A 27,521-nucleotide genomic window follows, 5' to 3' on the forward strand; every position below is an offset into this window, starting at 1 on the left:
TCATTCAGACCTGGACGTCTGTCTATATATCGATGTTCAAATCGGGTATTTCAGATTTTGGTTCTATTTTGTATCACAGGTCTCATTTTAGTAAATTTGTAAGTACGAATTAGGTTCGGATATAAAATATTAGTTTTGGTTCTAATTTGATCACATCTTGAAATCCATAAAGTAATCATATATCGTTTGGATTTGGGTTATATCAATTTGTTTTGGATATACCCGAAGTAAAATAAAAAAATTTAAAAGCAAAACATAAAAAATAAATATTTTGTTTTATATAATCGAGCATTTAGAGTACTTATTTAAATTTTAAATACTTAAATTTAGATATATATATATATATATATCAAAATAAATATGGAATTGAATATTTGAAGTATACAATTATGTTACAAATATTTATATTGCATATTAATTTGGACATTCAGATCGGTTTCTTTGGATATTTGTTTGAATTTTTCGAGTTATCCGTTCGAGTTCAATTAATAAAATTTTGAGTTTGGATTTTGTAATTTTTACATTTCTAACCGGATACATATCGGATTTTACGGTTCGAGTTCGCTTCGGATTTTGGATTACAGATTTTATGTCCATGCCTAATTTCTCTTTCGAGGCTTGCTACACACAAAATCACTTATTGGTTCTTTTTCTACAATGGAGTAAAAGATTAAAATTTACGATTTTCGGAATTCGACAATTCGTAAAAACATTCATTTTCTTGAAATTGTCCAAAAAACTTTTTGCTGTTCTATAACGTGACACAGAACAGCATTAAATTTGGAATGTTTCCAAAGCTACAAGAAAAAAGGATGCCATCTTTGTTACTCCATCTATTCTTAAATATAAGATGTTTAGGGGAAAATACACATATTAAAAAAATTGTTTTTTGTCTAAAAAGTATCATTAAAATTATAAAATAGTTGTATTCAACCAATTAGAAAATAAATTATTAAATATGATTGGTTACACAGTTTTTAATAAAGTAAAAGTTACCTAGAAAGTTAAAAACATCTTATATATTAGAACATCCTACATTTAAGAACAGAGAGAATATTATTATTTTTCTAACGAAACCAAAAGGTATTCTTCATAAAAAAATGCCATCTCTAAGTTATATAAGGTCGCAAAAATATTTGTAAGAATATGAAGTTTAAGATCCAATATAATATTAATCTACTTTAATCTACTTCGATAAGCAGCTTGCATTTTATCGAATATAATGAAATGGACTGTTAGAAAAACGTCAACAAATTTTTTTTAAGAAAAACGTTAACAAAAGTCAAAAACTAATGTTTTAGAGTATAAGTAGTAATTTTCTAATATAGAGAGAAAAACCCTAGCGCCGTCGAGAATAGCACAAGAGACTTCTGGATCTACCCTCTCCGGTTACCGGCGAGCCTCGTCGGAGCTGTGAAAGGGTCTCTACTGTCTATATTTAGGTCGGATTTATTGAGCTGGGGCGATCGAGGCATTGAGAGGTCTGGGCGCAGAGATCTGGTTCTGTGGTCACTGTGTGGTTGCTTGGGATTCTTCACTGGACTCGTCTCTGTTTCTGGTGCGCGGTGCATGTTATACCGGCTCTGATGTGGGTTAGTACTTCTTCCATTGAATCTGGTGAGGTGGTTCCGGCGATTCATTGATGGCTCTTGAGCTTGTCTCTCCTTATCTATTCCTCTGTTGGTGTGTAGTTTGTTCTCTGTGCTTAGTCTTAGTTGCTATATGGTCTTCATCTTGGTCGACGTCCAAAGCTTCTCGACATGAGTCTGGCTCTGCGTCAAAGTGTATTGTTTCGGCGAATTTTGGTTTTGTTCGAGGCTGCACGGTGGAGGCGATTCAAGGGAGGTAATGGATTCAGGTCAAGATGTTCGGGTGCGGTTGAGATATGTGTGATAGCTTTCAGTCTGGTTGGTGTTTTGAGTCTTCTGCTCAAACCAACCTCTTTTTTAAGGTTTGAGGACAGATCTCTGGTTTTTGATCGTTATTATTTTAGATTATAAAGGAGATTAAGATATCTATGGCTTCCTGGATTTGGTTTGGTCTTGCGACTTGGTTTGAAGCGACATGGTTCAGGTCTGCGGTTTAGGCTTTGGTCGTCACTGGTAAGCTCCCGTCGTATTTCCTCTGTGGTTGAATTGTGTTTTTAGTGGGTGAAGCATCGATGTTGAGAAGTTGTGTAGTCCCTTAGTCTGCAACCTACGGGTTTTCCGGATTGCTTAGGGAGGGGCTAAGGAGCATATGCTCAATTGCGGCTGGTTTTTGAGTAGTCAATCGCCAAACGTTCCTCTTCTATGGCTGCTCGGGTTGAAGTTGTGTCATCTCTTGGTTTCTTTTTGAAGAAATAGTGGTAAGTCTGGTTGTTGTACGTGGTTCCATGGTGGAACGGTGTTACGAGATTGGCTTTCAACCCCAATAATTAGGCCTACGTCGCTTTCTCGATCAATCTTGCTTCCAGTATCAATGTGCTTCTCCCTTCCTAAAATTTTTGTTTTCCTAGCCTACCTTGGGATATCTTATTACTTCTTAGTAATTGTTAGCTTTATGGGTTTAGTGTTATGAACAACTTTTGTCTCCGGGTGATACGTGTTATCTCGCTGGCTCTTGGCTCCGGAAGGGTGATGTTCTTACTGGCTTTGTGTAAAACGTTGTTTGATCTAAAATTAATCTACCAGATGACAAAAAAAATAAAGAGTATAAGTAGTACAGCTCAGCTGCGTGGAGAAGCTAAAGTAATGAATGGAGACACATGTGGGACGGTTTTCAAGAGCGGATTTTGAAAAATGCACTCAGGTCACCAATCACACTATTTTGCAACAGTGATAATTAATAAAAGAAAAAAAGCTCAAAAACGCGGTGTACATATCGAAGCACTTTTACTGACCAAAAGATAAAATCCGCATTTCAAAAATGCGCAGCTCCCACTACCCAGCGGTTCGTGCAAAAAATGCAGTAGATAAATAAATGTCTTATTTTTTATTAATAAAACAACACTATAAAACCTTGGTTTCTCAATCTATTTTAACCATACAAATTTCAAAAAAAGGAAGGAAAGAAGACGTGTTGCTCTTCTGCACAAAAAAAAATAGACTTGTTGCTCCACGAGGAGTCATTGCCATGCTTCCGCACCTTGTGTGATATACTACAAATAAATTATGGTCTACAACCAACACTAAATGTAAGTATTGAAGAAAGTGTGGCTATGTTTCTACAAATATGTGGCCATAATGAAGTTTAAAGAGACGTGGGTTTGAGATTTGGCCGAAACCAGGAGACAGTTCAGAGAAAATTTATGGAAGTTCTTACGGCGACCGAAATATTATCATGTGATTATATTAGAACTCCAACAAGACAACAACTAATGCGAATTCCTGAAAGTCTTCACTCAGATCGAAGATATTATCCGTTTTTCAGTGGATTCGTTGGAGCTATGGATGGGACTCATGTATGCGTAAAAGTGGAGCCTGAGTTACAAGGAATGTACTGGAGTCGACGTGATAATGCATCTTTGAACATCATGGCAATATGTGATTTGAATATGTTATTCACGTATATATGGAATGGAGCACCAGGATCTTGTCATGATACTGTTGTTCTGGCGATGACGCAACAAAACGATCCTGTGTTTCCTTTGCCTCCACGAGATAAATATTATCTTGTTGAGTCAGGCTATCCGAACAAGCAAGGATTTTTAGCTCCATATAGGTCATCACGAAACGGAGTTGTGAGATATCATATGTCTTAATTCAACTCTGGTCCTGCTCCTAGAAATAAACAAGAACTATTCAACAAATATCATGCGTCTTTACGTTTCGTAATTGAGAGAACATTCGGAGTTTGGAAGAAAAAATGGAGGATTTTTTCTGATTTTCTAAGATACAATATACACGTATAAAAAAAAGTTGTAATGGCTACAATGAGATTACATAACTTTATCAAAATATCAAACTACCCAGATGAAGATTTTGCAAATACAATGCCGACTATGGGACAAAATAACAGAGATTCAGAATCTGACTTTGTTGATACAGAAGAACTTGATGCGGCACACGGAGAACAAATGGCACAAATCAAAGATAATATTGCAAATATGTCGTGGGAAAATCAAAATAGTTGATGATGTTTTATTGTATTTCACTTAGTTTTTTTTTTTTATTTTATATATGTAGTTTAAATTTTTTAATTCAAATGAATGTTGGTTTCTAAATTTCTAAATAATAAAAAAATATATTTTATTTTAACTTTAAATTATATTGATTGTATTGATATTTATGTTTAACATTTTTTAATTGTTCAATTCCGCAAACTATATATTTCACCAATCAACACAATTTCGTACTGCTAATTTTACTAAAACCGCACTTAAATCCGCAAAACGCACGAACCGCAATTGAACCGTCCCGCACTTTAATTTCGCACCGCTTATATTACTAAATCCGCTGTCACCATTCGGACCCTAAGATTCTTGTTCGTAACTAGTACTCACAAGTCAACAAAGTATCAATAAATAATCATCTTAAACATGTCAGTTGTAATATTTAATTATGATTTATGAAAAAAAAAATCGGGCGTAGAAAATACAGAAGACAAACAAACAAGAAAGTAAAACGGATTCCTTGACCTATGTGCTATATATAGAAGTAAAACAGATTCCCTGACCTATGTGCATATAGTCATCTTATAACATTTTAGAACGGCCATGCGTTCAATCATGATTAATACTTCCTATGTTTCACAATGTGAATAGTTTAGTCTAAAACCACCAATATTAAAAAAAAAATGTTACACTTTTAAAAGTAATATTTAATCAACGAATTCAACTAATTATAAAAAAATCTAACATTATTTAGTTGGTTACACAGTATCCAATAAATAAAAATTGCACTGAAAATTGAAAACTAACTTATATTTTGACAAAAAATTGTCTAAAACTACATATAATATGAAAGAGAGGGGATATAATTTTGTAATTAAACTATACTAAGTTACTAACTGAAAAACAAAAATACAAAGAAATAAAAGAATTAATTATATAAAAAAAATGAAAACAAAATAAAATGAGATTATTAAGGAAGTTGCGTTTTGTTGAGAATCAGATAAAATTTCTAGTATTTTCCAGTCACGTTTACTGTATATATAATATTTTTACTTCTGTCTTGTCCATGCATGTTCACAAATTTGTCTTTGCTTATTAATGTCAAACGTCATTCTCCATGATAAAAACAAAAACAAATTCTGTTCTTTCAAAGAAAGTCTTGTTAGATATTGTTGTGTGTAATATTTTGCAATAATCTTCACACATATCAAGTTCCAGGCATGGGACTACACTAGCAAAATATGTGAAACTGTGATATATTTATTCACTAAAGAAAATAATGCTAGTTTTTTTATAATAGGTTGAATTTAAGATTAAATAATATTTTTTACAAAAGCAATAATTTTTTAGTATTAGTGATTTTAACTAAAACTACTTACAATATGAAACAAAGAGAGTATAATTTTGAGTGATGATGTGTAATAGCTGATAGAAAAAGTTAGCATGGTTTATTATTGATGTTGTTATGATAATAATTTAAGGATTCAGATGAATTGAATCTCCATAATTAACACAAAAGAAGTATAAACATGTGTCGGTTTACTGAACCTCAAGCTATTAAATTAGTTTTGAGAGTGGAAGTGAACCAAACATTTGTGAAAAAGTGAAGAAAGAGAGGACAAGAAGAAGAAGACAATGTGATGATTAATTACTTGTTCCTAGAATATTCAGTTTTATCAGTATTTAATCAAAATACTATATTGTTAGCAAAACATTTTTTTTTGTTAAAAAGCATCTTCGATTGTCCATTATATAATCTTCACCAAGTCTCAATACTTTCTCCTTACTCTTAGGATATATAAGAGTTTTTTATATAGTAACCAGAATAAATATTTCCATCTAAGGCGTCTACAATAGCCAACTCGAAAGGCAATCGTGACATCGAACCATAAAAAGTTCCTCTACCATTCCAGCTCAATATCTAACCACTTGGACTTGGTGTAGAAGAGGAATCAGATTCTACAAGACACAAGGAAGAGTTTAGGTCAAATTAATACACATTTATCACCTATGTTCAGATATTACGCATTTTGTTTGCCTTCTAGGTGACAACGACTATATTGACCCAAACTTTCGAGAAAAAATAGTTACGACTCTAGACGTATAAAGTTTAAATAGTACCAAATGTGACATACTTATCTATCTATATAACCCATGATCAGCTGCCTGCTATATTCATAAAAGTACAAAGACTTTTTAAGTATGAGACATTAACTACGTATGAATAATTTATTTGACAGATAATTAAATACAGTACATTAATATGTGCGTTAAAGTAGAAAGTAAATAATTAATTATCTGTATCTTTTATATATTAGGTACATCATTTGATCAACAAGAATTTGATCACGAAAGGAATTTTTCTATCTCCTAATCAACTGGATAAACTTCAAAATAAATAAATAGTGCTACAAAACCTGAATCTTATTTTTCATATATCTTCTCGATTCTCCACAAGGTAGTACAATAATGCGAATATCAAGTGTTAGGTGTGTTAATTGATAAAGTTGTGGATATTGGAGTACAATGATAGAGATTGATCCTATTTGCATCAGACGGACACGTAAGCTGTGTTTTCAAGAAACTGAGAATCAGAACCAAAATATGTGTTAGATACTTAGATTACATACATCAACAGGTAAGGATATTGGGACCATGAAAACACTCATACATGTTTTAAAAACGAAATAATATATACAGTAGAACATGTATAAATTAATAATGTTGGAGCTTTGAAATTTTATTAATTTATAGATATATTAATTTACAAAAGTTTCATTATTTAGAATTTTTATTTTAAAATATATATTTATTCTAAGATAAAAAAATATTTGATTTTAGTGTATAGACATTAATTGTTAGTTTTTGAAATTTAACATTTATATTAATTTTGTTATATTATATTGCATAGAACTTAAATGTGGTTTTAGATATAATATTACTAAATCTCATTAAAATATATTAAGTGTTACGAAAATATAAAGATAATTTCATTGTGAATATAAAAAAATAATATAATAATAAGTTCTTACCTATATAAAATATGTATACATATAAATTATTAATTTTTAATTTTAATGGAGTCATGTATTTACATAGAATTTTCTTAAAAAATATTATCTTATTATTTTATCGATTTGTGTCAAATTTTGAATCGTTCCAAGTTAGGACTGGCGAAATTTATTAATTTATAGAAATTATTAATTTATCGAGTATTAATTTATAGATGTTCTACTGTATTACTTACTGCAATTGCAAAATGAAACAATATTATATTCTACTTCTTTTTATGTAGACTAACACATCATAAGAACAATAAAATAAGATTCGAAGAAGTTATTGAACATGGGTGATTGAACATAGCATTTATAACTTCAACTACAAGAGAAGAAGTAGATCATTGTTTGTGATTTGTCAAAAGTGTGGTCCAGTTTTGACAACTTATATAGATGATGAGATCTTTATCATACATATTACTAATAACAACCTGGATATATATCCTGATTATCCACCATTAATATATGCAAAACCATTGTGCTTTGTGCATTTAGTTTACTTGGATAAGCATGGATTATAGTTTCAGTTTGTTATTGTAAGAGTATTGATTATAGAACATCGTAGATTATGCTTTTATCCATAATGTGCAAGAAACCATAAAATTGACATTAATCTTGTACGATGTGACTGGAAAAACACTTCAGGATGAAGAAGGCTATGATCAAACAGATACATGCATGAAACCTGAAATAACCAAAGGAAAAATTGTCAAGAATAAAAACATATAAGAGTGCATTAACAGAGTAATGACTTGATCGAGAGAATTTATAATCCAACTCACTCTAATATCGCAACTTGACCTTTACAAGAAATATTGGAACTATAATATATACCTTTGTTGCCGGAAAATGTGGGGCATGTACACTAGCTAGACTCGTTCTCATAAACGTTATTCCAAGTAAAGACTGTATCTTTCTTTTTAGTACTACTTCTTGGTTGATTGTATCCATGGATCTTCCCCATTTGCATATTCTGTCAGAGGTAAATAACCAAAAATAAAAAAGCAAGAAGAATCTTATCTCACGCACTACTCAAATTTGGAGATCAAAACCTTGTTGAGGCTGAATAATACAGTGCTATTTCTAAGAACATTTCAAGCAAAAACTTATCATCAGCAAAGTATTCAAATTACCTTGCGACAAAAGAATCAGTTTCGTCAAGGTTTACATTCAATTAAATATACATCATTTCAACCATAGCCAATGGCACAACACTGCCTACAATTATCTGAAACCGAGAATGTCTCTACAAGATTGCACATCAAAGGAGTAACATGAAACCCTGGTGGTCACGGACAGTACCATAACCGCTGAGATTTTTCAATACGAATAAGCAAATGCGCCTAACACGATGAACCTAGCCACAAGTGAACAGGGCTGGATCCAGAAAAAATATAGGTATATGGCACAAATAATTTTTTATCATACGAAATATCTAATATTATATTTTAGAATGTGATTATGGCACAGTGTCGTTTTGAGCACACACACAAAAAATTAGCTTTCAGACTTAAGTATTATTGATTTTTATTTTCAAAATTTATTTGTTAATATACTGGTAGTATTGTTCAAGTGTGATTTTCATTCAAGGACCCAATGTTTTAATTATTATTTTGATTTTTAGCTCATTATTTGTTAAGTGTAATATCTATTTTAGAATGTGATTATGGCACAGTGTCGTTTTGAGCACACACACAAAAATTAGCTTTCAGACTTAAGTATTATTGATTTTTATTTTCAAAAGTTATTTGTTAATATACTGGTAGTATTGTTCAAGTGTGATTTTCATTCAAGGACCCAATGTTTTAATTATTATTTTGATTTTTAGCTCATTATTTGCTAAGTGTAATATCTATTTCTTTTATAAGCGATTTATAATTTCTATTTTTTGGTGGCCTTTATAGAAAATCCTAAATAGTAATTGGATTAAAAAATATAGACGTATAATATACAAATTACACTCGGTCATCAAGAAAATTAATCACACAATAACTACGCTACAACTTACAAAGGAGTAGAAAGGGAAATGGTGTAATAAAAGGAGTAGAAAGGGAAATGAGATATTTTGAGTAACAAATAGACATGGAAAATAAATAAAAAAATGAAAAAGTTAAAATGAAAAAAAGAAGGTGCAGAGAACATCCAAACCATTACCATAAAAATATCAATCAATTACTTTTTGTAACATTACATGAGGCACACGATCTATAGAAAATTTAACAAGTAAATCAATAAAACATCAACCAATAGAAATTTTTCTAAAATAGTATGGGGCACGTGCCCCACCTACTTTGGCCGTAGATCCGCCCTTGCAAGTGAAGTTATAGAGGAGAGGAGAAACCTCTTGGTGATAGATAACCCTATTTGTGAGATATATTTTTCTAATTATTGGTGTCACTAAGAAGATATTCCCACGGTTCCACAAAAATAAAAATTTTGAGATTCGTTTTACAATAGTGCAAGTATTATGTTTGTAATGTAATTTTTAACCTGTTTACTTTTTTTATTCATGTTGATTAAGACAATTACTATTCAAGTAAATTAAAAAAATTCGAAACTTAACTAGGATTAAATAGAGTTATTATTTTTTATTTTTATTTTTGAAAAGGAGAGAGTTATTTTTAGTATTGTAAATTTATTCTAAAAATGTGTGTAAAGTTCAAAAATTTATATTTTGGAACAGAGAGAGAATAAATAGAAAGCATAAAATTAAATAATTAAAATGAAATACTTTTAATATAATTATTCATTAATTAAGAAAATAAAACATAAAATTAAATAATTAAAATCAAACACACGTGCGTGTATATAAATCAAAACCCTCAAGCCAAGGATACCCTAAAGCGTTGTTAGCGTAGAAGTTTGAGAGGAAAAATATGTTTGAACCGCTTTCATTATTTGTCGGCTCAATTCATGTTAGGTTTCATGTTGGAGATGTGATTTTGATACTGCTAGAACAAGGGATTCCAGTACTGTTAGAACAAGTATCCCGAAGATTCCCAAAGAAAATAACCAAAAGAATAGAAGTAGAAGACAAGATCAGTGGTCTGCCTGACGATTTGCTCGTGCAAATATTGTTGCTTGTCCCAACAAAAGATGCAGTAGCTACCATGATTTTATCAAAACGATGGAGGTATATTTGGACGATGGTGCCAAAGCTTGACTATCTGAATGATGGTATTCACAAAGTAGGTTTCCTTGATTTTTTATTCGGAGATAGAGATAGTTATCAACGGTGGTTTTTACGGTTTATTGATGAGTCATTGCGAGTCCACAAGGCACCTGTATTAGAAAAATTAGCTATAGGACTCGGTCCAAGATGCCCTGTTGATGTAAATGTTGACGTTGGAAAGTGGATTGAAAAAGCAGTTAACAGAAAGGTGCGTGAGATAGAGTTCATACTCAGGTGGTCTGCCGAGCATACTAGCTTGCCTAAGATCCTTTACACATGCGATACACTCGTGTTTTTAAGTCTTTCCGAGAAGATTCTCGTGGATGTTCCTTCCCTGGCTTGCCTCCCATCCCTGGAAGATCTTGAACTTCACTCTGTGGTTTACAAAGATGAAGATTCTCTTGCTCGGCTTTTATCAAGTTGTCCTAATCTCAATTATTTGAGTGTAGAACGACGTGATCTCCAAGACAACGTGAAACTTTTCAATATAAAAGCTCCATTATTAGAAAGCTTATCGTATGATTATGTGGAGTTAAGATCACACAACGAAGGCAATATTGGTGGGGGGACTTTGGTTATAGATTGTCCCGCTTTAAAGGAAATCTCCATCGCTGATTACTCGGGGGACTCTTGCTTCGTTGAGAACAACCCTCACCTTGACAAGGCATTTATCAGCGGTTTTTGTAACCCTGATGACAAGTTTGTGGCATGTCTTTCCTCAGTCATAGATCTCGAGTTAGTTTTGAACTTTGCAACGGTATGCAATGCTCTTTTTTCAGTTTCATTAGCATGATCACATTTCTTATGTTTTTTTTCACTTATGTGCTGTTGTGTACATTGCAGTTTGCGTGGTTTAACACTGTTAACTTCTATCAGCTTCTGGAATGTAAGATAAAAATTGTGGACGAGGTAGACTGGTTAGAACCACTAATGTTTTTACTTCAAAATTCTCCCAATCTAAAAGTTCTTTCCATCTACAAGGTTTGTACTTTCCTTCATGCAGTTTTGATGGAGTAATCATAGAAAAAAATTTCATTATATTATCCATTATGGTCTTTTTACAGACATTCATTCGAAATGCGGAGGAGTTGCCACTTTCATGGAACCAACCGAGTTCTGTTCCTGAATGTTTGGCAACCCATCTAGAGATCTTTGAATGGAATGAATATGGAGGAAGAAACGAAGAGAAAGAATTGGTAAGATACATCTTTGCCAACTCTAACTTTTTAAAGAGAGCTGGATTCTCCTTGAAATCAACCAGCAAAAATAAGAAGAAGATGATAGAATTAGAATCTATGTCTAGGATTTCATCATCATCCCAGCTTATCTTCTCCACTCAATTAGAATATCTGTGCGTTTTATATGAAAAGAAGTAACTAGTCTCATGTGTGTACAACTAATGAACAAGATGTATTTCAGTATCAAAACACAGAAGATTATGATTCAAATCCATCAACCAAATCAAATCATTGTAGTTAACTAAGCCATGTTGGTTTATGTATCCATTGCATCTAGATGCTAGCATTCAGTTCGTTTTGACACTATTGCATAGCATCTAGATGTAACATAATATTATAAATATCTAGATATTTAAGATGCTAAAAATTTAGAATTTGGATGTTATATTTGCGTCTCAAAATCTAAAAGACCTAAATACCCTTATTATACATATATAAATTAATTAAATTAGTTATTATAATTATTATATAATATTTTTTAATAGGAAAATTGCAAATTTCTGCAGAAATCCAAAAACGCGTTTTCTTGCAGAAGCCCGAAAAAGACATTTTCCGCCAAAATCTAAAATGCATTTTCCGCTAAAATCTAAAAATTGTGTTTTCCCGTCAAAATCCAAAAAATGTGTTTTCTCGCCATAACTGGAAAAACATGTTTTCTCGCAGAAATCCGAATACACGTTTTTCGCTGAAACCCTGAAAATTTGTTTTTCCACCGAAACCCGGAAGACGTGTTTTTTAGCCAAAACCCAAAAACGAGTTTTCTCGCCAAAACCCAAAAACACATTTTTCCATCAAACCCAGGAAAGTGCGTTTTCCCGCCAAAATCCAGAAAACGCATTTTCCCGCCGAAACCCGTAAATGCATTTTCCCGCCGAAACCCGTAAATGCATTTTCCGCCGAAACCGGTAAAATTGTTTTATCATGTGAAAATAGTAAATTGTATGTTTTCATTAAAATCGCAAAATTAAATTTTCCATCAATATTCCCAAAATTGTATTTTTCGCAAAAATGCACAATTATTTATTTAAATATTATAATCAGTTATTACTAAAAATAAAAATCACGTCTTTCTGGTCATTTTAACTACTAATATTCAAATGCTGTTATGAAAAATACAAAAACAAACAACCTGCATACTAACTATAAAAACGAAAAACATCTGTATGCAATATCTAGATGTTGCATTCAGATGCTACATCCAAATGCTGGACCAAATACAAAAACAAACAGGGCCTGAAGCATTATTTTATTTCAATACGATTTGCTATAACATTACAGACAATCCCACCATTTCAACTCTCTGATCCTCCACCCAATCCACCATTAAACTCTCCTGATCGTCTCTCCATTGCTGAGAAAAACTCTCCTGCAAACAGATTATTTACCAAGAAATCCTCTATGTAATTATAATTCTCCGGCACAAGTTTCTTAAACTTGAGATACTGTTCCTCCGCCTTGTCTTCCTTCTTCAGCAAAGTGTAGATAGCTCCTTGACAAAAATAAGGCCAGAAATCTCCTGGTTCTTCTTCCGCAAGCTCTTCATAAAGCTTCAGCGCTTCACTGTGTTTCCCTCTAACCACACGAATCTGAGCCATAAGAAGCTTAAACCCACGATGCTCCTTGTGCCTATTATTCTCCTTTTTGCAACTCAGCATTGCTTCCTCGATTCTACACTCTACTTTTTCCCAATCAAGACCTTCATCGGAATAAGCCATACACAAGCCGTGATGAGCTTCAGGGCGAAGAGGGTCTTTAGCTAGAATCTCTTGGTATACGGTTTTAGCTGATTCTGTATCTCCACTGTATAGAAAGCATTTGGCTTTCTGAACCAGCCACTTCGGTTCGTCCGGTTCAAGTTTTATCAGACGGTCGGTTAGTTTTATAGCTTCTGTGAACTCTCCAGATCTGAAATTTACCTCCATTAAAGAACGGAGAGTGTCGACGTTACGAGGGTGAGCTGCTAATTGCTCTTCGAGGGCTTGTTCTTTTTCTTCCATGGTGTTCGGAGGCGTGAGGGGAGCTGCGATGGCCGGGGGTTTGAGGTGGAGGAGAGCAGCGGCGGTTGTTAGAGTGATGCATGTGGACTTGAGGAAGCGGAAAGGTGCGGACTTTTGGAGAGGGATGAGGATGAAGTTTTGAGGTTTGGAAGAAGAAGAAGAAGAAGCTTTGAGAGAAGGGTATTTGAGAGAGGGGTTTGGTCGGATTGAGAGTGAGGATTGTTTCGGGAAGGATGAAGAGGTGTGAGTTAAGGGAAGGTGGGATGGCTGGTGATGAAGCTGTAATCTTCCCAGAGAGTACATGATTGGGGTGAGAGATGAACCTTCAAACCCTTTGTTCAGTAAAGAGAGATCTGAGGAAGATGGAGAATGAAGAAGATCAAAGGTCCGATTGATAATGATTTTAGACTGCAGTTGTTACTTTAAAAAGATTAAAAGCTTAACAAAAGTTTCAGAATTTTTTTACTGTTATAACAAAAATTCTCCAGAATACACCTAAAACAGTTTTTGTGACGTATATAAACCTTAAAAATAAAAATGATCAAAATAAACTTAAATGTTTTATAAAACAAATAAATATACACTTATACTATTAACGTTAATTAATCTACACATTAGGGTTTAGAGTTAAAGAGTGGAGTTTAGGATTTAAGGTTTAGGGTTTAGATTCTAGAGTTAAGAGTTGAACAAAGGAATTTTAGGGATAGGATTTCAAATTTATAAAAATAAAATAAAATTTTAAATTTTAAAATAAAAAATGCTATTTTGGTCATTTTAGTTTTAGAGATCTATTTTTGTGACAAAAATTTTTTAAAAAAATATTTGAGAGAATTGTCCCAGTTATAAATCTATATCATTAAAACAGGATTTCTATTAGGATTATGCTTTTCATTTTTCGAAATATTACATTACTATACCGTTGACATTTAATTTTAATATAAATACTAGATTCGGGTATATTTTTTGTTTTATATTTTTTAAAATTTAATTTTTATATTTGTGTTTTTAGTTATATCTATGTTTTTCTTTGTATAATATTTTTTTAAATGATTAATAAAAGATTTTTATAATTGTACTAGATTCGGGTATATTTTTTTGTAAAAGTGTTAGAGTTCCAATACAAATCTTCGAAGGAGTTCTCTCCAAAAGCTATTAAATAAAAGCTCTAAGTAATATGGCGTTGAATAAATGTGTAAGGTGGTGTTTTGCCTAAATAATGGCAAACGCTATAAATACTAAGTATAAAGCCGGTCAATAGCATTCTGGTAATATGTGGATTTTCTAGGTTTGAGTCGGCTTGAATCAAGTCGGGCCCCGTCTAATCGCTCGGGTGTCGAGCGACACCAAAAAAGAATGTCGATCAGCACTTCTTGTGAATCTCAGTTCTAACTTCTGATTTATTGAGACGCTACGAGTTTCTTCGTCCATAAGCTCTAAAATGCTTCATAATCTCCGCATTGTTTTAAAACATGTATGGACCTTAAAAACACTCTAAATAAGCTCCAAACTTAATATAATAACTCTAAAAAATGATTTATATTATGGCTATAAAAATACCGGTCAAAAAATTTTATATTCAAGATACCACCAATGCCCTCTTGCTATGTAATAGAGGCTCTATTACAGAGCTGCCTCAAGATTCAAGATTGATCTGTTCGAGAAAGCTATAGAAGATAGCACACTGGTTCTCAATCTTCAGCCACGGCATCGAGCTATAACTGATTTTTAAGAACCGGTATAAACCGGGCGAGCTAGAAATGATTTTTAAAAATTTGGTGTGAAGCTATAGAAGATAGCACACTGGTTCTCAATCTTCAGCCACGGCATCGAGCTAGAAATGATTTTTAAAAATTTGGTGTGATTGCAATCAATTTTTATTTGGTTTCAAAATTGGCGTGGTCAGAAATCAGACGCGCTCTCCGAATATTCTCTACCTGTTTGCTTCATACAAAATTACAAATACGATAGCGTTTCCGTCGTTGATGGGCTTTTAAGTCTCATGCTCCCGCAACTCGATTAAGATAAATATCATGAAGCACATTGTAACATTGACTTTGAGTATAAGCAACTGTAATAACACTTTCAAACCGCTACGGAACAACCTTGGTGGTGGGAGACCGAGACCAAGAAAACAAAAATAACAGACACACGAAATTAAGGTACACAGGCCTTTCCCTCTTTTCTTTTCATTTCTATACATGAAATTATGTATAACATGACTACAATAAACCCCAAGAAAAGTGATGAAACCAGAAGCTGCAGATTTTTTTTTTAATCCAAACATTCATCTGCTGTTTCTTCTTTTACTAGTTCTTGTGGTTATATAAAAATGGACCAGGGTTTGGGTTAAAGGGAATACTCTGTTCTCGGCTTCGTGTGAAGAAGGGATGGTTCAGTGCTTCTCTTGCCTTGAGCCTCACCGCTGGATCATATCTAAGCAATCCTTGTAACAGATCTATCAGGTCACCCGCCGAGTGATCCACATGCTGCATGATCAAGTTCTGCAGAAGGTTCAATTAAAACATGGTGTCCAGCACAGATGAGTTAATGTCAATTCCAAAGTTATTTAATTTCGATACTTAAAAGAGATTAGTTACCGGTAACCGGGGAAGTTTCCACACTGCTTTCAAGCTGTCTCTCGACGTCGCACCTTCAGGCCAATCTAACTTTGCACCTCGCCTGAAGTATCTCTCCGAGCGCCGGCTGCAGGAGAACCGTTTTGATTTTCATATAAGAAATTAAAAAATTCACTTTCATATCCGCTGGTATCTGATGCTGTTATTAGGATTAGACTTGTAGTCTTGTAGTTCTTACTCGGCTCTGAGCACCATATGAGGTGGCAATGGTCCTAGGACCCTTTCCATCATGGCCAAATGTTCCAAGTTTTCATGCGTTTGGAAAAGCGCCTCCCCCTGCAAAATTTATTCAGAAAACATATATATATATATTATCTACACAGATGTAACATAAAAACATTAAAAGAGAAAGTTACTCACCGAACAAAGTTCAACAAGTATGCAACCAATACTCCACAGGTCACATGGATAGTTCCATCCAACCCCTGCAACAAAGTTCCATACTATTAAAATATTATGTACACAGAGGTGTCAAAAAGTCATAAGAGTTATTAAGTTTACCTAGGATAACTTCTGGTGCGCGGTAATGCCTTGTGGATACGATATAGTTATGGTCTTGATGTTCAAAGGTTGTACTTCCAAAATCAATGAGCTTTATGGCACTTGACTTTGGCAGATTCTTGAAGTATGATCCATCTTTCGTGGGTCGTGATAGAAACTAGATTTTCATGACCACAAAGGAAAAAAAGATAACCAACTTGAGTTATACTAGTTCCTTCACTGATACATATCACACAAGCCATGAACCTAAATGCGTCCAGCTAAAAGATGATTTGATTACTCACCTTATAATCAGGTATTTTTATATATTCAGACGACACCAGAAGAATGTTCTCCGGCTTCAAATCTGTGTGAATCAGACGTAAATCGTGCATATCTGTCAGAATAGAATGAGAAAAGTCTCAGTACACTTAGCAAACAAAAGTCTCCAGAAATACTGTCGAAGCAGTTTGGATTCCATGGAAACTGCAGTATCAAAAGAGAAACATTAAGAAATAATCACTAATGCCTAAGTCTTGTAACAGAAAGCAAAATGACTTAATGGCACTAATGGACACTGCTATAAAGAAGAATGGGGCAAGGAGAATAATCCACACACATGCTACAGACTCCAAAAGTTGTCTGCCAAGCTCCCGAACAAGGTCAATAGGAAATGAACGGTAGCTGTTTTTGCGGAGAAAATCATATAAGCTTGGCCCAAGCTTCTCAAACACCTGTTGAAAACCATTTAAAACCCATCCGCAACTTCTTTTTAACTCACACAGTACTCAGGGCGTGATTTCCCCTCAAACTTATCAAGGATAAACAGAACTTACAATACAAATATGATTACGATAGTCAAACCAATTCCGTATTTGCACACAACTGCAAGGAATGGAAGAGCTTATCCCAAAATGCAAAAAAAAAAAAAAAAAAAACTTAACACTAACCAAAGAATAAGTAAAAAAGGAAAGAAAGATTCTCACCGAGAACCACCAACATCGTGCCTTGTAAGCCTCTGCAGCACGTCAATTTCAATCATAGCAGCTTCACGATACTTGTTTACAGACCGTATAACTTTGATAGCCACAGCTTCTTTGTTTTTATTATCAAAACATTCCAATACTTGGCCAAATGTACCTGTAAGAATACAATCCATTAGATGATGAAATTACAAATCTTCTCCATAAGGACTATATAAACATAAAAGCAAAGAAGTAAACTAACCTTCACCCATTTTGCTGAGAATTTGATCTGCACACACAACAGAACAGAGCATGTCAGTGTAACGTAGTTAACCTCCATGATAGAGTAAGTGAAACAGATAGATAAGACTCACATCGTGGGGTCAAAGAATCTCCAACGACAAAGACAAAGTGGCCGTCTTTATCATCAGGTCTCCAGGGAGGAGAGCCCTGACGAGGAAAGCCATTATTATAAAACATGTTCGGGTACACAAAACTGGGAGCTACTCCACTCGCAAACTCTTGACCATAGTACAACGGAGGATGAAACACCTGAAGATAAAACAAACACAATTCGAAGTATGGTCCACAAGAACAGACAAAAGAATCCAATTGCAAAAAAGGATCAATCAAGGTATCGCTTTTTTTGGGTAGGTATATGGACGATTCGTTACCGTTGGTGGAGGAGGCGCAGCATCCCAAGCCAATCGGGGCCGTTTCCTCGGACGCTTATCGACGATCCGATGGGGGAACTCAATGTTCCGGTGAGTTTCCAAGATCATCGCGATCGAGCTAGGTTTCTCACGATGCACACTGCTTTGCATTGAAGGGCAAATCCTGAGCTGAAATAAAAAAAACCCAGGTATGATGAACATTGAGGAAAAGTGATAATTGAGGATGGGTTCGAATCGAATCAAGAAGATAAGATTCCGAAATTCGAAAAACCCTAGAAAATCTTCAATTGTGAGATCTATTTCAATAGGTAAAACTAAAAAAGGTGGGAAAAGTAACAGAAAAAATATATATAAAAAAAGAGTATAAAGTTAATGTAGCTTAGAAACTAACCGTAAAATCTCTCTCTCTGTCTCTTTCTCGCAGATTGAATTTAAACGATCGGGAATACGAAATGCTATCTTTCCCTAAATTGTCATTCGAGCAACAAAAAAAAACAAAATATCAGGGGAAAAGAAATAATAAGAGAGAGAGGGAAAACAGAAGGAAGAAAGCGAGCGAACCAAGGGAGGAGACAGACGGCTACGGAGAGAGACAGAGAGAGTGAGGCTTTACGAAGATTTTAATGGGCTTTTCCTAACGGCCTTATTCATTAAATATCTATCAACTAAAGAACGAGACCAAGTTTATCATACCCAGCTACAAACAATGCGGAGTTTAGTTAGTATAATATAAAAACAACACGATGTTGTCCACTAAAGAAACGACAGGAAGTTACTATATCCCGACATTAAGACAACACGATGTTCTCCTCAAAGTCTGGAGAAGAAAGTTCGAGCAATCTGAAGTAGCCATGGAGATAGCCGCCGCTAGCACTGTCTCCGTCGCGCCGCAATTGCCCCGACTAACGAATGCCTTTTCCAGGAAGCTAGGTTCCGTCTCTTCGCTTTCGTTCGGTTCCCTCAAGAGAAATGACTGCCTTGGAAACGCTAAGCTGCGCGTGTCTGCGTCCTCCTCCGTCGACGTCATCACCGCCGATAAAATATCTCCGGCGAGTTTTCTCGACAAGAGAGAAACCGGAGGAGTTCTTCATTTCGTCAAGTATCATGGTCTCGGCAATGACTTCATCTTGGTAACTTTTGGTTTCCCTCGAAATGCATCTGATTCCAATACATGTTTTTAAAAATCAAAACTTTTGCTTTGGGCATTTCAAAAAAATCAAGACTTTATTTGTGGGTTCTCCTTAGGTTGATAACAGAGACTCATCGGAACCTAAGATAACTCAAGAGCAGGCGGCGAAGCTGTGCGATAGAAACTTCGGTGTTGGTGCTGATGGAGTTATTTTCGCAATGCCTGGAGTCAATGGTACTGATTACACCATGAGGATTTTCAACTCAGATGGAAGCGAACCTGAGGTGGGCACCTTTAGTTCTATATAATGATATGTTTTTTTTTTAGTGAGCTCTTGTTTGCCCTTGAAGATCAATGGTCTTTGTTTTTTTGTATCTCGCAGATCTGTGGCAACGGAGTTCGATGCTTTGCAAGGTTCATTGCTGAGCTTGAGAACTTGCAAGGGAAACGTAGGTACTCTCTTTGTGTCTGTATTGAGCGCTCTCAGAATTTAGTCATGATTGCTATATATAAACTAGTGTTCTAAAAATTGGTCTAGGCGTCAAATCGGACCTAAACAAGATGATTTTTCTGTAATAGTTTTTTTTAAAATTGGTCTAAGCTTTCAGAAAATTGGTCTAGCACCTTATGAATAATTCTCTGTAGCTAATTATTAGTTACTCTATTGTCTTTTTATTTTTGTTTTGGGTAGTTTTACAATACATACTGGAGCTGGCCTGATTGTTCCTGAAATTCAAGATGATGGACAGGTAAACCATCTGGATTGACATCTCGTAGTAGGTTCAGTCTGTTTCTACTTGTTTGCAAGTTGTTTTACTGCATTGTGGGTAGTACAGGTTAAGGTAGACATGGGCATACCGATTCTTAAAGCACAAGATGTGCCCACCAAGTTACCTGGAAACAAAGGAGAAGCTGTTATTCAAGCAGAACTAGTTGTTGATGGAGTAAGCTGGAACGTGACGTGTGTTAGTATGGGCAATCCTCATTGTGTCACATTTGGTACTAAGGGTGGACCGGTGCGTATTTTCATTTGCTAGACTTATCATTCTGTATTTATAACCGAATTTTTTTCGCATTGTTTGTAAATTTTTCTTTCGTGTCAGAACCAGAAATTGAAAGTTGCCAGAGATTGGTCCAAAGTTCGAGCATCATGAAATGTTTCCAGCTAGAACTAACACAGGTTAGTAGAGATTCATTAAGAAAATCTATCCAAATTTCTCTGTCATATCTTGGATTTATATCTCTCAAGTTGTATCTGCAGAGTTTGTGGAAGTCTTATCACGTTCTCATTTAAAAATGCGTGTCTGGGAGCGTGGAGCAGGTAAGCTAATCGTTCAAATCAATATCTCAGTAGCGACTTATAAGCTTTTAACCAAACTTAAAAATTACAGGAGCGACTTTGGCATGTGGAACTGGAGCTTGCGCTTTGGTTGTTGCAGCAGTCCTTGAAGGTCGAGCCAACAGGGTAAGTTTGGAATTTAAGAAGTATTAGATTATACAATAGTGTGGAGCTCCTAGCTTTCTATATATATTATATACATGAATCATGATAGTTTAGGGACACAGATGGTGTGTACTAGATAAACACAAAGTTTGGATTAGCGTTTTAATTTTGATTTTTTTGTATACTCGTTTGTATTGGTCATGGTGGATCAGAAATGCACGGTGGATCTGCCTGGCGGACCATTAGAGATAGAGTGGAAGCAAGAAGACAACCATATCTACATGACTGGTCCTGCAGAAGCGGTCTTCTACGGATCAGCGCTGCTCTAAGGGGTCCTTCACGGTCAATGACTTGTTGTTCTTTTGGGATCTATGTGTTGTAGTCTAAAGCGCGCTAAGCTCTTACATTCCCCACCTAGATTGTGCTTCACGGAACTGATTCATGAATATTGTTTTATATAACTTTTACCATGTCAAGACAAATATGAACTTTTATTGCAACCCTCATTAGTCATGGGTTCTTGAAATAATATAAGTTAGCTTAGTTACTCGACAACCAACGTGAATGTAACTATAAGCATCACAAAACTAAAATCGAGATTTTTAACTTGAAGGACAAGTAATTAGGCGACGAGTAAAACATCTAAAACACTCGGAAAAGCCTTATGAGTTGTATTAGGGTGAAAGCCTTTGAGGGTCACGAGGGAGGAGCGATGTTTTACGGATGTTGTTCTGTGCGCAGAAGAGCATCACCACTCGCTCCAACCCAAAACTCCGAATCCACCGTGTGGAGGCGCTCCGTACCTGTTTAAAACATTTATTCGTCTGCTAAGAGTACAACTCATTTTAGATAAAACAAAGTAACAGAATCGAGTTTGTATATTTACTTGAATGAATAGATGTATGTGGATATTGTCTTGACATCAATGCCGCATTCTCTTGCACGTTTCTCCAAAACTTCTGGGACATGGACACGTTGACCTCCTGACATGATCTCCTCACCTATGACACACACAACCGCCGTAAACTTAGTATTAATTGTATAGTAACATGACATCACAAGTCTTTTAAAAAAAAAATAACTCATACCTCTGATGAAGACATCAAAGGAGTTACTGTAAAGAGGATTATCAGCACAAGGCATTGTGTAGAAAGGCCTAACAGCTGTCGGAAACCGATGCAGTATATAAAACTCAGTCTTGTACCTATCACGAAAAAAAACAACTTTTGTAACATTGAGATACAACAAAACTAAAGTCATTTTCAAAGCATACAAGTGATGGATTTTACTTTTCCAATACAAGTTGGCCAAGTTTTCTCTCAGATTCAGTGTTTAGATCGCCAAGAGGATCAACCTCCACACCAGCTTCCTATCAACACATCAACATAACAATTATTATTATTGATAGACCATTTTAAAAACTCAAAACAAAAATATATTTGAAGATGCATTTCATATTACTAACAAGTATTATTTCATACGGCATTTCAAAAGCTCAGGCAAAATGCAAAATCATATACCTTTAGCATCTGTGTCCCTTCTTCAAAGGTTAACCTCAATGTTTTTTCAAGAAACTGCAATTTTTTTTGCGTAAAATCATCAGAATCCAGTAAGATACCAAAAGAAAATTCAGTTTTTTAATACTGCGTATGGGGTTTACCTTCAACGGTTCAAAAGGGTATTGCTTTCCAACAGCTTCAAGTTCCTTTTTGCACTTCTCATTCAACTCAGTGAACATAAACACAAATAACTCGTCCACAAGGTCCATTATCTGGACCAACAAAAAAAAAAAAGTCATTATTATTAGGACAAATCTCTAAAATAGCACCTTTCTAAGTTTATATCACAAAAATAGCACTCAAAAACTAAAATGACCAAAATAGCACATTTCTAAGTTTATCCTTTGAAAATTTTAATTTTTTTATTTTTCAAAATTTGAAATCTTATCCCCAAAACCTCATTTCTCAACTCTAAACCCTAAACCCTAAACTCTAAACCCTAAACCCTAAACCGTAAACCCTAAACCCTAAAATCTAAACCTTAAACCCTAAACTCTAAACCCTAAACCCTAAACCCTAAACCCCACCCTTTAACTCTAAACCCTAAGTTTGTGACTTTTGATAAAACATTAAGTGTTATTTTTGTGACTTTTGACATTGAGTGCTAGTTTGGGAACATAAACTTGATTTAATGCTATTTTTGTCTTTTTCTCTTATTATTATTACCACTGGATGCATTAATAGAAGATAAGTTTAACATTTATTAACAGAGCACAAAGTTTTTACCTCAGAGTAGTCTTTATAAATCTCCATCTCCGCATCAAGACCCACAAATTCACAGAGATGTCTATGAGTGAACGAGTCTTCAGCTCTGAAAACAGGACCTACCACAAAGACACGACGCAAGTCACCACATATAGCCATTTGCTTGTGAAGCTGAGGAGACTGAGCCAGGCAAACAGGTTGTCCCTCGTAGTCCAACCTAAACACAGCAGAACCTCCTTCGCTACTACTAGCCAGCAGTTTCGGTGTGTGGATACTAACAAAACCCATGAATAGTAACTTTCCTCTGAAAAACTACCAAAAAAAGGAATATCTAAATAATTATTTAGCAGAAGCAACCAAATCATGAAAAGTTCAAAACATATATGTAGCAATCTTTTTCAGTCACATTTTCGAATTGGCACCCTCTGTAACACCCTTGAACCGTCCTAGAGATATGGTCGATCACCCGGCCAACAATCAAACAAGAACATGACCGATCGATCGTCCAACATCCAGGGTTGGAGATGAATGAGCCAACCGGTCAGCCAACAATCAAACAAGAACATGACTGACCGTCCAACCCAACACCATGGTCCGGAAGCGCTACTTAACGGGCTAGGGACGATCCGGCCAGAGTCACAAAATTTACTCCACGATCTAGACCAGTTCATCCACTAACTCGTCCCGCTGCGTCAAGGAACAAGGCTTTGCAACCTGTACCTAGAGTTAGCGTTTCCGTTAGATCGAGGCCTAAGGCTTTTCAACCCGTACTACGACCTAACGTTGTGTTAGACCGGACTAGTCAAATATCAGAGTACTCATGAAGCGCATATAAAACAATTACTTTTATTGATTTAGGAAATATTCATAATTCAAGACTGGGCCCGGCCTAATGCCAAATCGAGTCAACATAACACAATTCACAATACCGTTTACTAAAGGCATGAAATCTACACCGACGGTCCTAACGTCCAGCTCCAAGCTATCCGATCATCCTTACCTAAAGCGACATGCAAAAAAGACAACGGAGTTGGATGAGTAATCTAGTATTACTCAGTGAGCTAGCGGCCTCTACCCGCAATCTAGACTCTAACCCATACAACCCAAAATAACAATCAATCTAGCCCTAGTATGCAATAAAAGCTAAGGCTAAGCAAACCGCTACTAAGCTAGACTTGGCCTCCTGCCATGATCTAGCTTCAAGTAACGGGAACCTGCATTCAAACAAGTCATTAACCAATCCCTCGAACACATATAGGCCAACGTCAGGCCTACACTAACCAAATACACACCAAGCCAAATCTGGTACCTAAACCAGACTTAGGACTTAATGTCAGAACCTGCAAGACAAACAATCAACAACCACAACCACAACAATAATATGATAGTAACTACCAATGACTCGATCTAACTCGTAACACCGTATATCAGTGCTACATTAACTCGAGGGTTCCATAACCCTCTACGACACACAAACACAACACTCTAACCTGGGCCCTGGTGACTTCGTGTTCCTCCTCTCTATCGGCAAAATCCTATCTCCCTACCACAAAGGCCAGAAGAAGGAACTTTCAACCGACCGCAGCCCACAGTCTTTCGGGTCACCGCGCGACAGTCCACAGTCCTTCGGGTCACTGCCACATTACACCGTCGTGTAATACTCAGCCATAGGACATGAACCCGTTCGTCTGAGTCTTCCCGATCCAGCGAATAAGGGGTTTCCTTGAACCCGCTGGGTACGAGGCCGAGGAAACACTAATCACCCCTAAACAAGCCTAGTATGGGCGGGTTACGCACATACAGTCGGCACACTCACACAACAAAAACTCAATCTAGAACCTAACCTAAAGATAAAGTTCCAGATCCTAACTAGACTCTTGACTCAACAAGACTAACCAATAGTACCAGTAGTCCGGCCTATATGGCCTAAGACCTTAGTACAACTACTAAACAACTCAATCAAACCGTTACCCAGATAGTTAAGCCTCCTGCTATGAAACTATCTTTAAAGATAACGGGAAGCTGCACTCAACCATATCAACACACAAGAATAGAAAACATGATGCATCATAGCCCTAGCCCTAGTCAGGTTATTAACTCAGTCTTAATTTCATTCATCTCAGCTTAGCCCGTGCTAAACTGAGTCCGGTTCCATAAATAAAATAACCCTAAGGACTCTACCATTCAATAGCGTGATCATTCTAATCTATATGCGACTCGATCTACCCTAAATTCCAAATGGAATTTACATAAAACTAAGTCACAGTGTTCTAGGCGAGAAGCAGCTGGTTGATCGGAGAGGACTTGGCCAAAACCCAAGGGACGTCTTGACTTGACTGGACTGAACTGATCTCGACTTCGACAGACCTTGGCTTCACCATAAAGAAACTGACAGGCCTCGACAGACTGATCTGGACTCGGATAGAACCTCCTTTAGCTTCTGGACAGTTCTTCGGACTTCCCGGCGGAGTATCGAGCAGAACTTCGACTGATATGAACTCGTGGATCTGAACTAACTTCGGATGGCACCTCCACTTGATTGTAGGAGAATATGACTGGCTTGGACGGATTGAATTGCACAAATCTTCCACGTCACAATCGTAGAGAATCGTCGATTGGACGGAACTGGCCTTCTCGGTGGAGTATCGGTCTTCAGAATCGACCATACTCTTAAATCGACCACTTTCTTTCTCTTTCTCTCTCTAGCCACGTTTTTGAAGTGGCTTTGGTGTGTTCTGGATGTCTGAAACTGAAGGGGGTGGCTGGGTATTTGTAGAAAACACCAGCCAATCAGATTCAGGTTGGTGGCCGCCCATGTGTCGCTCCTCATGGCTCCGGTTGCATGCGCGGCGACACCTCGTGCTCCACATGTCCTTCAGCATGGCCAGGGCTCATGCAAAGTGACACCTCTTATCTTGCATGGACGACCAGATGTCCATCATCATGTCTGGATCACATGCACGGCGACACACGGTGCCCACATGTCGATCAGCATGATGCGGTTGCAGATACAGCGACATCTCGTGCTTCTATGTGTCAAGCTGCATGGAACTGCTTTATGCACGTCTACTCCTCCTTTTTGTGTTGACACTCAGCAGGTTAAATGATTGACACCACGTCTGATGCACCTCGGATCATAGACCCGGGCCAGGATGATGCGACCATGGCTGAGCCAGATGATTCTTCAACAAAAGACAAACCAGGATGGATTAATGGTGAGGATGCTGATCTAAAACCAGCTGATGAGACTGAGGACGAGCTGGAACCAGCTGAAGAGAGTATGCTTGAGCTGAAACCAGCTGAAGTGATAGTAGATGAGCTAGATGAGCTGAGTGAGCTAAGTGATACTAGCTTGGAGCTGAATGAGCTAAGTGACACTGAAGATGGAGCTGGTTTAGTTGCTGGGCGAAATGAGCATTTTTCAGCCCAAAGAAAAATTCATAACAAATTCAATTTGGGTCGGTTTTACACCAAATTCGACCAGACCTTTCCTCAGTCCATTTCAAGCCCATTCTCATCAAGAATGCCAAGAGGGAGTCAGCAAGGAAGTCTTGGTCGTGCATGGGAAAAAGAATTCAACAAAAATCATTAATTTCGGTCTTTAGTCAAAGTCTTCATTTCTAGTTTCCATGTCTTGTTTTTAGCACATTCTTCTTTGGATTTCTACAACTTGTAATCCTATATATAGGGCCTAAGAGCCACGAAATAAGAGAAGCTTTTTCCCCTTTTATTTGAGTTTATCTATTTGTTCTTTGTAGAACACTTCTTTGTTTCTTGGTGAGGTTATCTCCGAGTAAACAGCCTCTAATTCGTTGGACCTGTGCGTCATATCAGGCAACGTTTAGAAATCCTTCTTTTGGTGGACTTGTGAGTCATATCAAGCACCAACTGAAGTCTGGTAGTATCATTGGGCCATCCGCAACCCATTGTGTCACCGTTCAATCCATCAGTTCTCCCTTTTGGCGAGTTCATATCCCTTTAGTCCGGTCGAGTGATCCTTCCCTATTTTAGGGCGTATCAAGTGGTATCAGAGCCACTCAACCGGTACTATCTATCCATCTTTCTCATCTTTCATTTCTAAACACTTCTTCTTCATCTTTCTATCTCAAATCTGGGCCACTACCTTACCTATCGCCATTCTTCTATACAAAAAAAAGAGAAAAAAAAAAAAAAAAAAAAAAAAAAAAGATCTATCAAAAAAAAAAGAGAAAAGAAAAAAAAAGTTTGATTTATTTGGCTAGGTGGTGGAAGAGAAATCCTGCTGGCTGAGGAGAAATCCAGCCTTGGAGTGGTTAATACGGATTTCAAAACAATTCTCTTTATCTTTCTATCTTGTGTTCATCTCTTGCTTGCTTGGAGAAATCCATTGGGTT

The 27,521-nt window shown here is 36.0% G+C and overlaps 4 protein-coding genes and 1 pseudogene across 6 annotated transcripts; 2 read left to right on the forward strand and 3 right to left on the reverse strand.

The window, feature by feature from the left end:
* Positions 1-7,055: 7,055 nt before the first annotated feature.
* On the forward strand, positions 7,056-11,773 carry LOC106379022 (putative F-box/FBD/LRR-repeat protein At1g22000). The gene is made up of 3 exons (XM_048764608.1): positions 7,056-11,078; positions 11,165-11,302; positions 11,386-11,773. Exons 1-3 carry the CDS (start codon positions 10,026-10,028, stop codon positions 11,695-11,697), a joined length of 1,503 nt encoding a protein of 500 aa, XP_048620565.1. The 5' UTR covers positions 7,056-10,025; the 3' UTR covers positions 11,698-11,773.
* An 857-nt stretch (positions 11,774-12,630) lies between these two features.
* Positions 12,631-14,099, reverse strand: LOC106382803 (protein SLOW GREEN 1, chloroplastic-like). Its single transcript, XM_013822866.3, has one exon. The coding sequence runs from the start codon at positions 13,857-13,859 to the stop codon at positions 12,852-12,854; it is 1,008 nt and encodes a 335-aa protein (XP_013678320.1). The 5' UTR covers positions 13,860-14,099; the 3' UTR covers positions 12,631-12,851.
* A 1,460-nt stretch (positions 14,100-15,559) lies between these two features.
* On the reverse strand, positions 15,560-18,985 carry LOC106382802 (serine/threonine-protein kinase AFC1-like). 3 transcript variants are annotated; one of them, XM_013822865.3, is made up of 14 exons: positions 18,873-18,985; positions 18,703-18,776; positions 18,312-18,479; positions 18,012-18,189; positions 17,900-17,926; positions 17,659-17,812; positions 17,509-17,575; positions 17,292-17,406; positions 16,978-17,069; positions 16,694-16,850; positions 16,553-16,617; positions 16,371-16,468; positions 16,154-16,259; positions 15,560-16,057 (listed from the first exon to the last, which is right to left on the reverse strand). In XM_013822865.3, the coding sequence occupies exons 3-14, from the start codon at positions 18,459-18,461 to the stop codon at positions 15,863-15,865; spliced, it is 1,404 nt and encodes a 467-aa protein (XP_013678319.1). In that variant the 5' UTR covers positions 18,462-18,479; positions 18,703-18,776; positions 18,873-18,985; the 3' UTR covers positions 15,560-15,862. The 3 variants fall into 3 exon arrangements, with proteins under 3 accessions (XP_013678319.1, XP_013678317.1, XP_013678318.1); XM_013822863.3 differs by lacking the exons at positions 18,703-18,776; positions 18,873-18,985 and having other exon boundaries at positions 18,312-18,630; XM_013822864.3 differs by lacking the exons at positions 18,703-18,776; positions 18,873-18,985 and having other exon boundaries at positions 17,509-17,557; positions 18,312-18,628.
* LOC106380129 lies at positions 18,892-21,431 on the forward strand (annotated as a pseudogene).
* A 201-nt stretch (positions 21,432-21,632) lies between these two features.
* On the reverse strand, positions 21,633-23,436 carry LOC106379021 (aspartate--tRNA ligase 2, cytoplasmic-like). Its single transcript, XM_048766958.1, has 7 exons — positions 23,170-23,436; positions 22,545-22,655; positions 22,405-22,458; positions 22,174-22,253; positions 21,973-22,088; positions 21,771-21,885; positions 21,633-21,687 (listed from the first exon to the last, which is right to left on the reverse strand). Exons 1-7 carry the CDS (start codon positions 23,434-23,436, stop codon positions 21,633-21,635), a joined length of 798 nt encoding a protein of 265 aa, XP_048622915.1.
* Positions 23,437-27,521: the final 4,085 nt, after the last annotated feature.

Source organism: Brassica napus, chromosome C8, assembly GCF_020379485.1.
Source record: "Brassica napus cultivar Da-Ae chromosome C8, Da-Ae, whole genome shotgun sequence".
Lineage (NCBI taxonomy): Eukaryota > Viridiplantae > Streptophyta > Magnoliopsida > Brassicales > Brassicaceae > Brassica > Brassica napus.